At 33.0% G+C, this 14346-nt stretch overlaps 1 protein-coding gene across 1 annotated transcript; it reads left to right on the top strand.

Moving 5' to 3' along the window:
* Nucleotides 1-327: 327 nt before the first annotated feature.
* LOC114717415 (U-box domain-containing protein 3) lies at nt 328-5483 on the top strand. Its single transcript, XM_028902542.1, has 5 exons — nt 328-685; nt 1666-1946; nt 2122-2238; nt 2475-4367; nt 4821-5483. The coding sequence occupies exons 1-5, from the start codon at nt 670-672 to the stop codon at nt 4884-4886; spliced, it is 2373 nt and encodes a 790-aa protein (XP_028758375.1). The 5' UTR covers nt 328-669; the 3' UTR covers nt 4887-5483.
* Nucleotides 5484-14346: the final 8863 nt, after the last annotated feature.

Below are 14346 nucleotides of genomic sequence, written 5' to 3'. Positions count from 1 at the left end.
ATGCAAATCCAATATTACTAGGATTCTAGTAACATTCTGGCCACTCAAGTCCCAAAATAAAATAACAATACAAGGTTTTCAATGTCCAAAATTAGATATCTCAACTGAAAACGACAACAACCCACCATTCTTGTCTTCCTTTTTTCCTTTTTCTTTTTCTTTTCTTTCTATATCGCATGTTTAAGGGAAAAAGGTATTGCATTTGGGGATTTTTTTTTGTTTTCTTTGCCCACAGGAAAAGCCTTTTTGGGTTTATTCGTATCATCTCTTTCACATCGCTCCCTCTTCATCTAGTGAAGGTCTGGATCTTGGGTTGTATTTTGCTGTAATGTAATCCAAATACATCTTTTTCTTATCTACTCGCTCATTCACAGAGCTTCTCATTATGTTCTTAATTAAATTTTGCCACGAAGCCCCACAAATCTCCGACCATATAAGATTTAGGTCCCACCACTTTTTCCCGTTCTCTATATCTTAGAATTTCTTAAAAAATTTCATCTAGTTGTCTTGGACCCCTCCCCTTCCTTCACGCTTTGCAGGCTACTTTCTTCGGAATACAGGCAAGGGCTTCAGTGTCGATTAAATTCTTAAATCTGTCGAAGACTTTCATTACCCATGGTCTGAAGTCGAGCGAGATCTGTTTAACTGTCGCGTTCGAGTTTAAGAACCATGCATATTGCTGCAGGTACGTTGCCATTCTAACCTTTTGGTTTTTTTCACCTTCTCTTACAAAATGTGTTTTTCTTGTCTCTAAGGGGCTTTGTCGGGTGCTCCGTTCAAGTTTTTGATTTATTGGAAACCAATTAAGTCGTGTATATATCATGAAAAGAAATCTGAACTTTGCGAGGTTTCTGGGGTTTGTGTGGATCAATGAATGTGTGATAAACTTGGGAATGTTTGAAGAAATTTCCCTTACAAGTGGGTAATTTTTGTTGTGGTATTGTTAAGCTCTTCATAATTGATTTTATTGGATTTCGTTTACGGTTAGAAATAAATAAATAAATGGAAGTACTATCTCTGTATTTGCTCAAAGAACCTGGGAAAAGTCGAGAAGAAAGTTTAAATTGGCGTAATTTTATTAAATGTGGTTCCTGGAGAAAGTGTGTCTGAGCTAGATAGTTCAATTGGGTTCCTTTGAGTATTCACTGGTGCCTGTCCCGAATTTTTATGCCAAAACCCGCAAACCAGACGTTCTGTCTCCTTCAAAGGACTGGCACGCATGCATCATTTTCATAGGGTAGGCTTGTGTCAGTTAATGTATTTGACCCCTTTCAGTGATCTTCACCATATATCTGTAAATCTATGCTAAACCCGTTTTGCCTAAGTTAATGCCATCTGCCTTGAGCTTTTACTTTCTTCTTCCTTTCTGGTTTTTTCCCATTTGTGTCCATTTCCTTCATATTTTTCCCACTTATCTTCTTTAGTTCAAAATTGGAAAGTGCTTATAGACAGGATACGTTTCTGCATGGAGAGCAAGCGTGGTATAGAAGTTAGAGCATTTCTCTATCATGGAATCTTTCTTACTCCTCCATGCTAAATTGAATGTAGGAATAAATAAGGGAGTACCTTTGCATCTGCTTCATTCCGCATCACATCACAGAAATGCTTGCTTCGAATTCTTTTATACCTTGTGATATTAATCAGTTACATATTTTACCAAATCAGGTCAAACAGATACAACTTCGGTAAAATGTCTTGTCAACAGCATTTCTCGATTCATTCATCTGGTTTCTTGCCAAACAATCAAACCCATGCCATTTCAGAAGAACTATAATCATATGATTGGTGTGCTAAAGCGTATGAAACCAGTGCTTGATGATGTTATAGATTGCAAAACTTACTTCGATGAAAATTTATGTAAAGAGTGTGAAGAATTGGATGTGACAGTTAATGAAGCTCGAGAGTTCTTGGAAAATTGGAGCCCAAAGAGAAGCAAGATTCTAAGTGTAAGTACCTTTTTTAATATACCAGGTTGTTTAAGATTTTAAGCCTCTTAGTTGGCATTTGAGATTTGAAACAAACTATGAACTGCCAACGCTCCATCACACTCCATCCCTCCTCTTGTATACAGGCGTGGTTGAAAGTTACCATTCGTTTATTTGATTGGATGGTTGTTTTCAGGTCCTGCGAAGTGGGTCATTGTTGATGAAAATACAGATATCGTCAGTTGAAATTTGTCACTTGATATATAGATCCCTACAGTCGCCTCCACCTACTTCAGTTTTGTCTAGTCTTGAGGTATGTCAATAGTTGAAGCTGACCTCTATTATCTGTGGCGTAAGATGGTCTCTGTTGACTTTCTTCCTCCTCCTGCTTATTACTCTTCTCTGCTACACCACTCTTCCCCAAACTGAAATATTAAAATGCCAAAAGAAAAACAAAACCCTGTATCTGACAACAAAAGCTATCTCCATTTATATCAGTGGCTAGTTGATTAATACGAGCATGAGACTGATTGCTTGCAATCTTTTCAGAACTATTTGCAGGAACTTAAGTGTTTGAAGAAGGAACCAGCCACAGGCTATATAGAAGAGGCATTGACGAATCAAAGAGAAAATATTGAACCTCACAATGAAAATTTAAAGAATATCATTGAGTTACTTGGCTTGATGGCAAACCTGGAACTCATGAAAGAAAGTATTGCTGTGGAAAAGGAAAGATTGAGTACTGAAGTCAAGAAAATGAAAGCAGAATTAGATGAAATTAATACAATTGTGGGTCTTGTCTGCAGTTTACGTGATTATGTGATTAAATTTGAGCGCCCTGAAGTCAAAAGTGGCATCTCAATTCCTTCGTACTTTATCTGTCCTTTATCATTGGAACTCATGGTGGATCCTGTTATTGTGGCTTCAGGTCAGACATATGATAGGATGTCCATCCAAAAATGGCTTGATAACGGGTTGACTATTTGTCCCAAGACTCATCAGAGACTTGCTCATACAAATCTCATTTCTAATTATACTGTCAAGGCTATGGTAGCAAATTGGTGTGAGGAAAATAATGTCAAACTTCCCAGTAACTCTGAGTCCAATAATTTGAAAACCCCCTTAGATCATCTACTGCCCCAAGATTTAGCTCGTTCATGCAGTTTTGGGTCTGTACATAGTAGCAATTCCACGTCGAGATCATTGCTCCAAACTGGAAATGCACTTGAGAAGCAAAAAGGTGATACCTCTTCCAGATTAAGTGGAGAATCCAATGGATGCCAGAGCATAGAAATGGAAAAATTGGAACAACAATCTCCTGCTCCTTCCTATGTTTATAGTAGAAGTGAATCATTGTCAAGCTCTATTTCTAGTACTGACTGTGCACATCCTGTTTCAAAAGAGGCATCAGAGATATTTAACAAGCAACAAAATGTAAAGGAGCTGTCGGGAGAAATCACCAAGGGACCTGCTGATTCTGCAAATGATGAATTAGGGTCTTCTCCTTGGTTATCAGGAAAGCAATTTCAAGGCCCAAGATCAAAATTAGGAGAAACAGAGAATAGAAATAATAACAACGGCCAGTCAAAAGTGCACTCTCTTCCTGTTTGCAGTTCAGGATATGATGAGTCGACAACTACATCTTATATCAATAAATTGATTGAAGATCTTCACAGTCAATCCAATGAAGTGCAAACTAAAGCTGCAGAAGAATTGAGGCTGCTTTCAAAGCACAATGTGGAAAACCGAATCATGATAGGGAAGTGTGGGGCTATCACGCCTTTACTTTCACTACTGTATTCAGAAGTGAAGATAACACAAGAGCATGCTGTGACAGCTTTGCTGAATTTGTCCATTAGTGAAGATAACAAGGCCTTGATTGTGGAAGCTGGAGCGATTGAACCACTTATCCATGTTCTGAAAACAGGAAATGATGGGGCCAAGGAGAATTCTGCAGCAGCTCTGTTTAGCCTTTCTGTAATAGAACATTATAAGGCAACAATTGGCCAGTCTGGAGCAGTCAAAGCTTTGGTTGATCTCCTTGGCTCGGGGACTCTTAGAGGAAAGAAAGATGCTGCTACTGCTTTATTTAACCTATCAATATGTCATGAGAATAAAGCTCGTATTGTTCAAGCTGGAGCTGTTAAGCATCTGGTTCAGTTAATGAACCCTGCTGCTGGAATGATTGACAAGGCTGTTGCTCTTCTGGCAAACTTGTCAACAATTGCAGAAGGGCGATTAGCAATAGCAAGAGAGGGGGCCATCCCCTTGCTAGTTGAGTTTGTTGATTCGGGTTCCCAAAGGGGAAAGGAAAATGCTGCATCCATCCTCTTGCAACTTTGCCTTCATAATACCAAGTTTTGTACTCTGGTTCTGCAAGAAGGAGCGGTACCTCCGTTGGTTGCATTATCTCAGTCTGGGACACCAAGAGCAAAGGAAAAGGTTTGGAGCTCATCATCTGTTGTGTCTATCATCCTTCTCGTTGGTGAACTTTCTGATCGTGTTTAGACTATAAACAAGTCATTTTCCTGCATACAGAGGAGGCTTTTGTTCTTGTCCCTCTTCAGGGTAAAAATGGAGTTGTGAAACCTTAGGGGTCAATCAAAATTAGATACCTTAGTTGAAAATAAGGGCTAAAATCTCGCTTTCAAATGTGCAATTGCATTTTACCTGAAATTAATGTGGATGAGATTTTGACTTTTTGTGGAGTTCTGTCAAGATATTAATTACAAGCGGGCAGAGGGGGTTGGGAGAGATTGTTAAGAACGTGGAAAATTTTAGCAACATATAAAATTGGATATAGCAGTTATGGTTGGTCGTGGTGTGGAGTGACTCGAGTCATAAGTATAATCTAAAAGTATAATGAAAGCTTATGCGTTCTATGTATGCATGCAGGCACAACAACTTCTAAGCCATTTTCGCTATCAACGGGAAGGAGCTACTGGGAAGGGAAAAGCTTGAAGACAGACAATTTTGGTTATTTGACTGCCCTTTTTTCTTGCCCTGGTGACTTGTGACAATCATCTTCCTGCCTCTTCCATTGCTGTCATTCAAGACTTGAGGGTTGTCTTTTCCTTGTTTGTGTCGCACTGGGTGGTTTATCAGGTCATCAATTAGAAACTGGGATCAGATTAATGTTGCCGAGCTGCCTCATTTGCCCCACTTTTCCGTCTTTCGTGGGCTTTTCATGGTTCCCCCTCCCCCCCTTGCTAATGGAAGTAGGAATTTTTAGATGGAGGTAGGTTCCGTTGCACTTATTTCCTTTTAAGTGTCGCTTGTGAAGGGTAAACTTGACTGTTGTGGAATTTGAGTCGCAAGCCGTAAATGATGCTGTCCTCTGCCAGTGTTGTAGATATTTGTATATATGCTATAGATTCTGGTGACGTTCTACAGATTATTTTTCTTTATTCTGCTGATTTGAACCTGCGATTTCTTTTCTTTTTTTTTTTTTGGTATTTATTTATTCCATTCCTTCTTTCATCTGGTCATTCATTTTAATTTGTATAAATTGACGCTTCTCTGACTATAATTATGGAAAACTTGAAGTATTTAGTGCAAGAGCTTCGAGTATGATGAAATATGCTTATTAGTTTCAGCTCACCTTTCATCTTTTGTTTATTCGATAAGATGGGGTCGGGATTTAAGATTGGATCATTTGTTGACGAGGAACCATAGATTTAGGGTGTCTAAATTAGGAGTGTGTATAGACCAGACTGGACTGGGTTTGTTATCAACCTGAAGTCTAGTCCAGTAAAGACTTTGGGCTGAAAAAGACAGTCCGAGGTCTGGTCCAGTCTAGTACCAACCCGAGGTCGGGTTGGACTGGATTGGACTTGGTCCTGTGGACTACCTGAAGCGAATTGAAACTGCTTCATTCAAAATTATAGTTTTAAGGTCTAAAACCATGGTTTTGTCTCCAATCATGATTTCATATTTTTTCTCCCTATTTGGCTGACTCCTGGTTTGGGGGATGGGAGATGCCCAAACAGGCTCTTAGACTTTTATAAAGAAAAAGGTCTTTAATAAAAGTATAGTTGCGTATTGTGTTGTTTAAAAAAAAATTATTCAAATTGAAACAATATGAAAATAATAAAGATATGAATGATCAAAATCCTAGGTAGATAAATTAGACCATGTTTTTGGGGACCAACATTAGGGCATGTGGTTGATATGATCCGTTTTACTCTGATTTTGGCTGCGAGATTCATTGAGTTTTCAATTTTTAGGTGCTTTGGACGTCAAAATCCGTTGCCAAACATCAAAGGTAGGGCCGGAGAAAGAAAAGGGAGGTAATAACGCATTGTGGTCCACTCTGTTCTTTACACACACACACACTACCTTTGTTACTTAATATAATACATCATTTGATTTTTATTTTGATCCTAAATATAAGATCTCAATTTACTTTATCTCTCATATTTATGTATTTTTTTTCAAGATAGTTCTTTTAATAATAGTAATTCGAGCCAATATATTTGATTAGTAAGGATATTTTAGGAAAGACAACATATATTTATTACAAACAACTAATTTAACTTATTTCTTTAATCTCCTCAAATCACTCAACTAGTTATTATATTTAGGACTGGAGGTAGTATATTACATCTTCAGATTTATGTAATAATTTTCCGACCGATGCTCATTCAAAGTTCAAACAAGTAAATTATAGGTCTATGACGGTGGAAAAAATGATTTTAGGTTATGCAGGGGGAAAAACAGTGGGCCAGCCTAGTGTGACACAGGTATGGGTCATCAGTATCTGAAGGCCCAAGGAATGGCACAGTTCTAACAGTATGCCCACGAGATGGAAGAAATGGGGCCTGTGAAGTCGACGGCAACTAGGCCCAAATCATGGCCCAATGAAAATAAACGCTAAAATCCCAAAAAGACGGAGTGAGAGAGACTGAGAGAGCGAGGGAGGGGATGGCTTGTTTATTTTTCGATAAAATAGCTAATTATATTATATGAAAAAATAAAAGTACATAAAAATAGTCACACAGGGGACAGAATTGTTTTCATTTTACGTTACTATTACCTTTGGTCCTAATTATAAGAGCCAGTTGACTAATTTGAGGAGATTAAGAAAGTACGTTGAGTTAGTTATTTGCCTAAATAGGTGTTGTCTTTCCTAAAATATCCTTGCTAATCAAGTATATTGACTAGAACTATATTGTAAAAGGGCTACTTTGAAAAAAAATATATAAATATGAGAGACAAAGTGGATTGAGATTTATATTTAGGACCAAAATAAAAGTCAAATAGGATTTATATTAGGAACCGGAGTAGTATTTTATTTCAAATAATGGAATATAAGTTAAAATAATATTGTGAATGTTTGGTTAAAGAAGAGGGACGCCGGAGGGGTAATGACATTGGAGACATTTTTAGGGTGGTGGGGGAACAATAATTAAGGACTATAAAATTTGAAAATGTCAATTAAAGATTAAGGTCGTTTACTAAACTTAGATACTGAGACCGAAATGCCGCCAGGATAATTACTTCTAATAAAACCTGAGATGATTGAATTTGACCCAGCAGCATTGGATATCAAATAGTTACATCATGGAAAATAAAAATTGGAGATTGATTAGACAGGGCTGGGTCCTTGAGATTTCCACCATGTTACTAAGATTGGGCTCCTTGAAGCCCATATACTTTAAACATGTGACACTCTCCCAAAAAGGTGAAGTCTTTTAATTAATTACACAATCAATTACTAATAGGAATTTAGTCTAGCGTAAAAAACTAGTTTTTTCATAATATAGTGAATCAATATTCGAATCCCCACTAGAAAAGATGCTCATATTTAGTGTCTGCCTCGAACAGAGTTGTTTCCAATAAGAAAGCACTTGTAATTACCAAAAAAAAAAATACACAACATCGATTAAACTTTTTTCAGTCATTAAACCTTAAAAAAAAAAAAACGGGGGGGGGGGGTTGTACGGCTAAATTAGGTTGGGTCCATATCTTCTTGAGGTGCCTTTTCACAATGAGAGGAGATTCCATAAATTATAAGAAGAGACAAAAATACATGCTCCTCTATAAATGCCTTGTGCATCCTATAACTGTTTTTATTTTATTTTATTCGAAAACATTTAAAGAAAAAAGTATTTATAAAGTTATGTTTTGATTCTATTTTTGGATTCAAATTGGATGGCACTGATGGTATAAATGAAGGGCATATGCAGTTATAGTGGCAGTGGCAACAACCAAATGTGTGAGCAATCATCCTCTCTCTCTCTCTCTCTCTCTCTCTCTCTCTCTCTGCATTTATGATGTCCCATCCCAACTTCCCCGTATTAATGCCACAACCAACTCGTCTCCATGCTCATTGGTCATTGCCAGCCCTACCTCCTTTTTTTTTTTGCCCCTTTAGTATATACGTACTTAAAGTTGTTAAGTTCATGAATTTAAATAAATATGTGATAATGATATAAATTTAGATTATAAATTTGGATCATAAACTTATAAGAATTTATTTTTATTAATAAAATGGTATTAAAAGTATATAATCAAATAATTAATCTAAAAAAAATAAAAATAGTTTGATTTAAATATATTTTAAATTTAAATAATTAAAATTATATTAATCAATGTTCCCAATTTATCACTTCAACAAAAAAGTTTTTATAAAATTTATATATAAAGTCACTAAATATAATCAAATCAAAAAATTTAACACGAGTTTAAGAACGAATTAACATGTTTTTGTAAGTTAAAAACATAAAAACAATAAACTCATAAGCTTAACTGAGTTTACAATTATCACGAGTTTAAGAGTGAATCGACATGATTTTGTTAACTGAAAACATAAAAGCGTTAAACTCGGAGAGTCAACTCACAAGTTTGACAACATTGCACGTACTCAAACGTTACTCTCTGTTTCTTATTAAAAAAACTATTATAATCATGTAATTTAAAATATTAATTAAATTTAGTTAAAAATAATAAATATGTAAAATATATACATATTTTTATATTTGTTTGTAAAGAGGTCATTTTCTTTGTGGAATTAATATCAGTTTGCCCCCTTAGTCCTGCAGTGAAATTTCAGAAAGTTTTGGGGCTTTTGAAATTAATTGTCTTCTGCGGTCTTACAGTGAAATTTTCCTTTCTTTTTTTCTCCTACTGTTTCTGCTTGTTACTTCGTAATATTTCTATTGATTAACATCATTTTCGTTCTTCTACCTACCCAAAATAACTTGTTGGGTTTTTTTAAAAAAAAAAAAATCAAAGATGGCTTTCTCAAATTAAAGTCATACCGAGCTAGGGGACGCTACCATGTAACCTAATTAAGCAAACCAGCTTTTGAAGGTCAAAAAAGATTTTTACCTAGTAATCCATCCGATTCAAAATATAAGATAAATTTTATCCATTTACATTTATCAAGAAATTAGTTAAAATCAATTCAAAACAATAAATATGTAAGGCATATATTTTTTTTCCAAATACGTCCTTATTAATAAAGAGAATAAGTAAATAATGTAATAAATAAATAAAATATATATAGAGGTAAAATTAGAAAAAAAATTATTAAATGTTTAGACAAAAATAAATATTATCTTATGAAAAAACCAAATCCTCCCAACAAAATTTAGTTTATATTTTAAACCAGAGAGACTGCCAGCTTAATCTTGACTCTTCTAAAGTGGGGATAACGAGCCGACGCAAGGGAGAAACTTGAACTGTAAATAATTTTGATTATTATTATTGTTACTACTATTTATAATCACTGATTCGTAACAAACTAAATAAGAAAAATTGATCCCCCCGGGGGGTCATTTTCCCACTTAAAATTAAGACAACTCATGATTCACGAAATCGACCATATGAAATTATAATCCAGCTGAGAAAATTGACCTTTTTCAATTTATTAATGCCAGGCTCCACCTCCGAGCATTAACATGTCCACGTGGGATTGCTTCTTCCATGTTCATGACATATATTTTATTTATTTAAATGTAATTTTTTTCAACCCTGTTTGGATATATAACCTCTTTTTTTATTTTGTCCCCCTCGGTTGAGATGTGCAATGGCAATTGGTACCACTCTAAGTAGCTGTAATTATTTGTTAGGCCATGATTCAATTAAGAGTCTGACCCTCCAAGATTCTTCGCACGCACAATATGTATTTAGGTTTTGATGGAATTGTTTATCTATTTTCTCTTTTGATGTGAAAGGCACTTCGTGAATTGTCAAGTGTGCTTGACAGTTACACCTACGTTGAAATTTTAAAAAAACAAAACACACATTTTTAAAATTTAATTAAATACAAGTAACCAAATTGATGCCACCGAATTTTAAGATCAACTAGCTAGTAGGATGGTCCACGCACTAAGCTCGGTGGGTTTTGTTACCTGGGTCACAAATTTTTTACTAATAATGCTTTCTATCATTATGAATGAGATTGCTAAAATTCTATCTCTACTTTTTAAAACTAATTATTTATAATAAATATGTGTTTTTTTAGAATAACATTGTTAATCATATGTATTGAAACTATTCTTACAATCAATATAGAGTCTGGACAAAATAAATAAATATTAGAGACAAAATAAAGTAGGATCTTATATTTAAGATCAAACTGAATCTCCAATTAGCTTTTTATATATTAATATACTCTACCATTAAAGATCTGATTATTTAGTTGATTTTGCTCTTAAATACAAGACTCGTTTATCATATTTATCAATTCTTTCTGAATTGCCACTATGAATAGAAGAAAGAATGAGAATATTAAGGAAAATGATTACAGTGTTAAAGATCTGATTATTTAGTTGATTTTGGTCTTAAATATAAGACTCATTTATCACATTTATCAATTCTTTCTGAATTACCACTATGAATAGAAGAGAGAATGAGAATATTAAGGAAATGATTACAGTGTTTTAACATATCATGTTTCTTATAATTAATTAACTTACCTAACTTTTTTAATCTAATCAAATTAATTAAATGTGTTTTATATTAAGAATCGGAGGAGTATTAAGTATTGGAGGTGGTATATCATAAGGGTGTGTCCGCACAGGACTTGGATTCTCTTCACTACCCTTCTCATCCTTTTCTCCTCCACTACCCTCTTTTTTCTTTAACAACCATGGGATCAAAACTCTAAGAGTTCAAATTTAATATTTTATAACATCTTATAAAAATAAATATTATTATTAAAAATAGATAAATAAATTTAAATTGTTAAAATTTGTTGTGATAAGTTCATAGCTGCAGACTGTAACTATAAAGCAAATTTTTTCAATTTTTTTATTGCAGTTGTGAACTATTCAGAAGAGATTTTAATAGTTTAAATTTATTTATTTTTTTAATAACATTATTTTTATAAGATATTAAATCTGAACCATTAAAATTTTGATCAAATGATTATAAAAGAGGGTAGTGAAGAGGAAGAGAACAGAAAAAATAGTGGAGAGAATCCAAGTCCGTCCCATGGATCTGTTTGACTAAAATCTGGTTCATTGCTCTTTTACTTTAAAGATATCTCATAAGTTCCATGTTTTTAGCCTTTTTTTTTCACTTCAAAATCTAATGTTATTAATAAGTATGAAAATGAGGTGGCTCCAGGTACGCGTATTTTGAAAGAATTCACCTTCATAACCTAGAGGTCGGTTGATTAATTTTTTAATATTTTTTTTATTTTAAATATAATAATTCAATTCATTTCTCTTCTTTTTTTTTTTTGCCAAATTCATTTTATCTTCTAAACTTATAATTTTTTCAAACTCTTCCCATTAATTATTACACATATGCAAAAGATTTTCCATCAACAAAAATTGTATTTATATGCAAGAAACTAAAATGAAGTACTCTAAGACAGCCAACATATTTTTTTTATAAATAATTAATTTAACTGATTTTTTTTAATTTTTATAATTTATAGTTTAGTTTTTAAATTTAAAATCAAGGGAGTATTATTGATAAAAAGAATATAAAAGCCATTGGAAATTAGTTTGATTAACATGCCACTTATAACTTCTAAAAACATGAGTTTAAATCATGTTGTTTATGCAAGTACCTTTTAATAAGTACTTATTATGTCTTTAATATAGGATCTAATTGTTATAAGTTAATTTTCATCCTAAATATAATATCTATTTTTATTTATCGATTTTTTTAAATTACCCTTATGGATATTCTTTCAATCATAATCAAGTAAGTGATGAGGGAAGATATTAAGAAATAAGATTATGACGTTTTAAAAAAATATATCATATTTTTTATAATTAACTAACTTACCTAACTTCCTTAATTTAACCAGATTAATTAAATAGATCTTATATTAAAACTAGTAATATATAGGTATTCTTTTCAAGTATAGACGTATGTTAACCTTAAATGCTGGTAAAAATCTGAGTCACATAATAATAACAACAACAACAACAACAACAATAATAAGGGAGAATAACAGGGGAAAAAATGAAAATTACAAATCCCAAATCAGGTTTGATAACAAATTTATTTGGTATTAATAAGTCAAAATTTGTAAATGATAACAAATTTTTGTTGACATTTTTTATTTAGTATTTATAAAATTTCAGTTTTTTTTGTCATTGTCCCTAATACTAATAATAATAATAATAAAAGGAAGGTGAGGAGGAGGAGGAGACAATATAAGATCCCAGGGAAAGATATGGTGAAGGACAGGCCAGCAAGAATATTAAATAGAGAACACAGACAGACAAAAACCGCAATTCAATTATTCACTTGGCCCACGCTCATGTATGCCCTCTCTTTCTAACCTGCACATGTATTTTTGTCAACCGTAACTCTCTCTCTCCCCAAATTAATTCATTTTTATTAATACTCTCATGATTCTAAATATAATATCACTAAATCGCAGCACTTCAGGCAAAGTTCCTCGTACACATATTTCTGACAAAACGAGTAAAACATGCTTTCAATTGGTCCAAAACTGCAGCAAATTAAATTTTAACGTGTACATCAAGATATATACACATTCAAACTCCTAACAGTATCGTAGCAGAAAATCTATAAAAATGACTAAAAGCTTGTTTGAAACAGCTTATAAGTAGTTTATAAATTACTTTTCAGTAGTGATTTACAGAACATGAGGTAAATATGTGACGAAAATTTTGTCTTAACTTACGTAAAATGTGTTTATAAAAGATTTTTACCGTTTTGCCAAACGGGGCCTAAATCAATTCCCTCACACTCTCTATGCCGGACAACAACAAAACAAAATAGAGTGTCAGTTTGCCGTGTTCATCATGCCGTTATTGACCCTAATATGTTTTCACAAAAATTTGAATTGGAGACTTCATGTTTAAGTAGTCAAAATTTTTTCATCAGGATCCATACTCTTGGCTTTCCTCTTAGATAAAGATACATACATACATATATATTTGGTGGATGTGAAGAGATATATACACGTACACTGATATGAACTAATCATGTTGTTTTGCATAATTTCTCAACCTAAATATAAAATTTAGTTTTTAATAGTATATGCAGTTTTTAACTGTGACCTTCTGTTACGAGAAAATCAAGTCACAGCACAAATGCAAGTGGTCTACAATGTTGATGAATTTAGGAGGTGACAAAGAGAAATATTGGCGGTAGGGAAAATAGAAATAAAATACATTGGAACCCTGAGTTTGTATAGCACTCCCTCTGATCCTTGTCATAAAAACCCACTACTTAATTCACACCTACCAATAAAAGTTGTTAATTTGTGGAATAATACTCCTTTTGATACTTATTATAAATATAAAGACATACTAACTAATTCACGTTTATCAATAAAAGAAGTTAAAAAATTAAATTTGTCATAAAATTCAAATAATTTTTAATATTATTTTATTAACTTCACTAAATTTTAATATTATATTAATTTATGCTCTCCCACGACTGGCGTTAAATATCGGCATATTCAAGTGATTATATAAATATATTTTTTGAATAGAGACTGGGTAAATGAGTAATAAAGAAGGGGTCGAATTTAGTTCATCCTAATTTTAAACAGTAAATTCATTTCCCTGCAAACTACTGAAGTCTTTAACGCTGGTCATTTTCAGTGTAATAAATTATTATGTTACGTTACGTAGTTCTTTTAAATTCTAGTTTGATTTTTTTTTTTGCCGACTATTATAGCCTGATTAAATCATGCTTAATGTATTTCTTGTTTTAAAAATTACACTCATTTTAACACTTTGATGCATATTTTGCAAATGGTCGATCCTAATCTCTCTGTTCAAAAAGGCAATTATGAGATCTTGTAATTTTTTTAATCTGGAAAAAAAATATTTGAATAGTTTCTCATATATTTGTGTTACGGATCGACCCACTGTTGTTTGATTATAATTTACAAACGACTTTTTTAAGAGACTCACTTGTGTAATATTAAATTATAAAATTCATAAATTGATTACGATTCTATCATCAAACACAA

This window comes from Neltuma alba, unplaced genomic scaffold (genome assembly GCF_004799145.2).
Source record: "Neltuma alba isolate B1F8T4 unplaced genomic scaffold, ASM479914v2 tig00011735_pilon, whole genome shotgun sequence".
Taxonomy (NCBI): Eukaryota; Viridiplantae; Streptophyta; class Magnoliopsida; order Fabales; family Fabaceae; genus Neltuma; species Neltuma alba.
The sequence above is the reverse complement of the archived record's forward strand: the minus strand, read 5'-3'. Positions and strand labels throughout refer to the sequence as shown.

Bases quoted from the DNA above. Each gene is read 5' to 3' on its own strand.
- LOC114717415 (XM_028902542.1), top strand. The intron at 2,239-2,474 runs GTATGTCAATAG...CAATCTTTTCAG, and splicing joins CAGTTTTGTCTAGTCTTGAG to AACTATTTGCAGGAACTTAA. The intron at 4,368-4,820 runs GTTTGGAGCTCA...GTATGCATGCAG, and splicing joins CACCAAGAGCAAAGGAAAAG to GCACAACAACTTCTAAGCCA.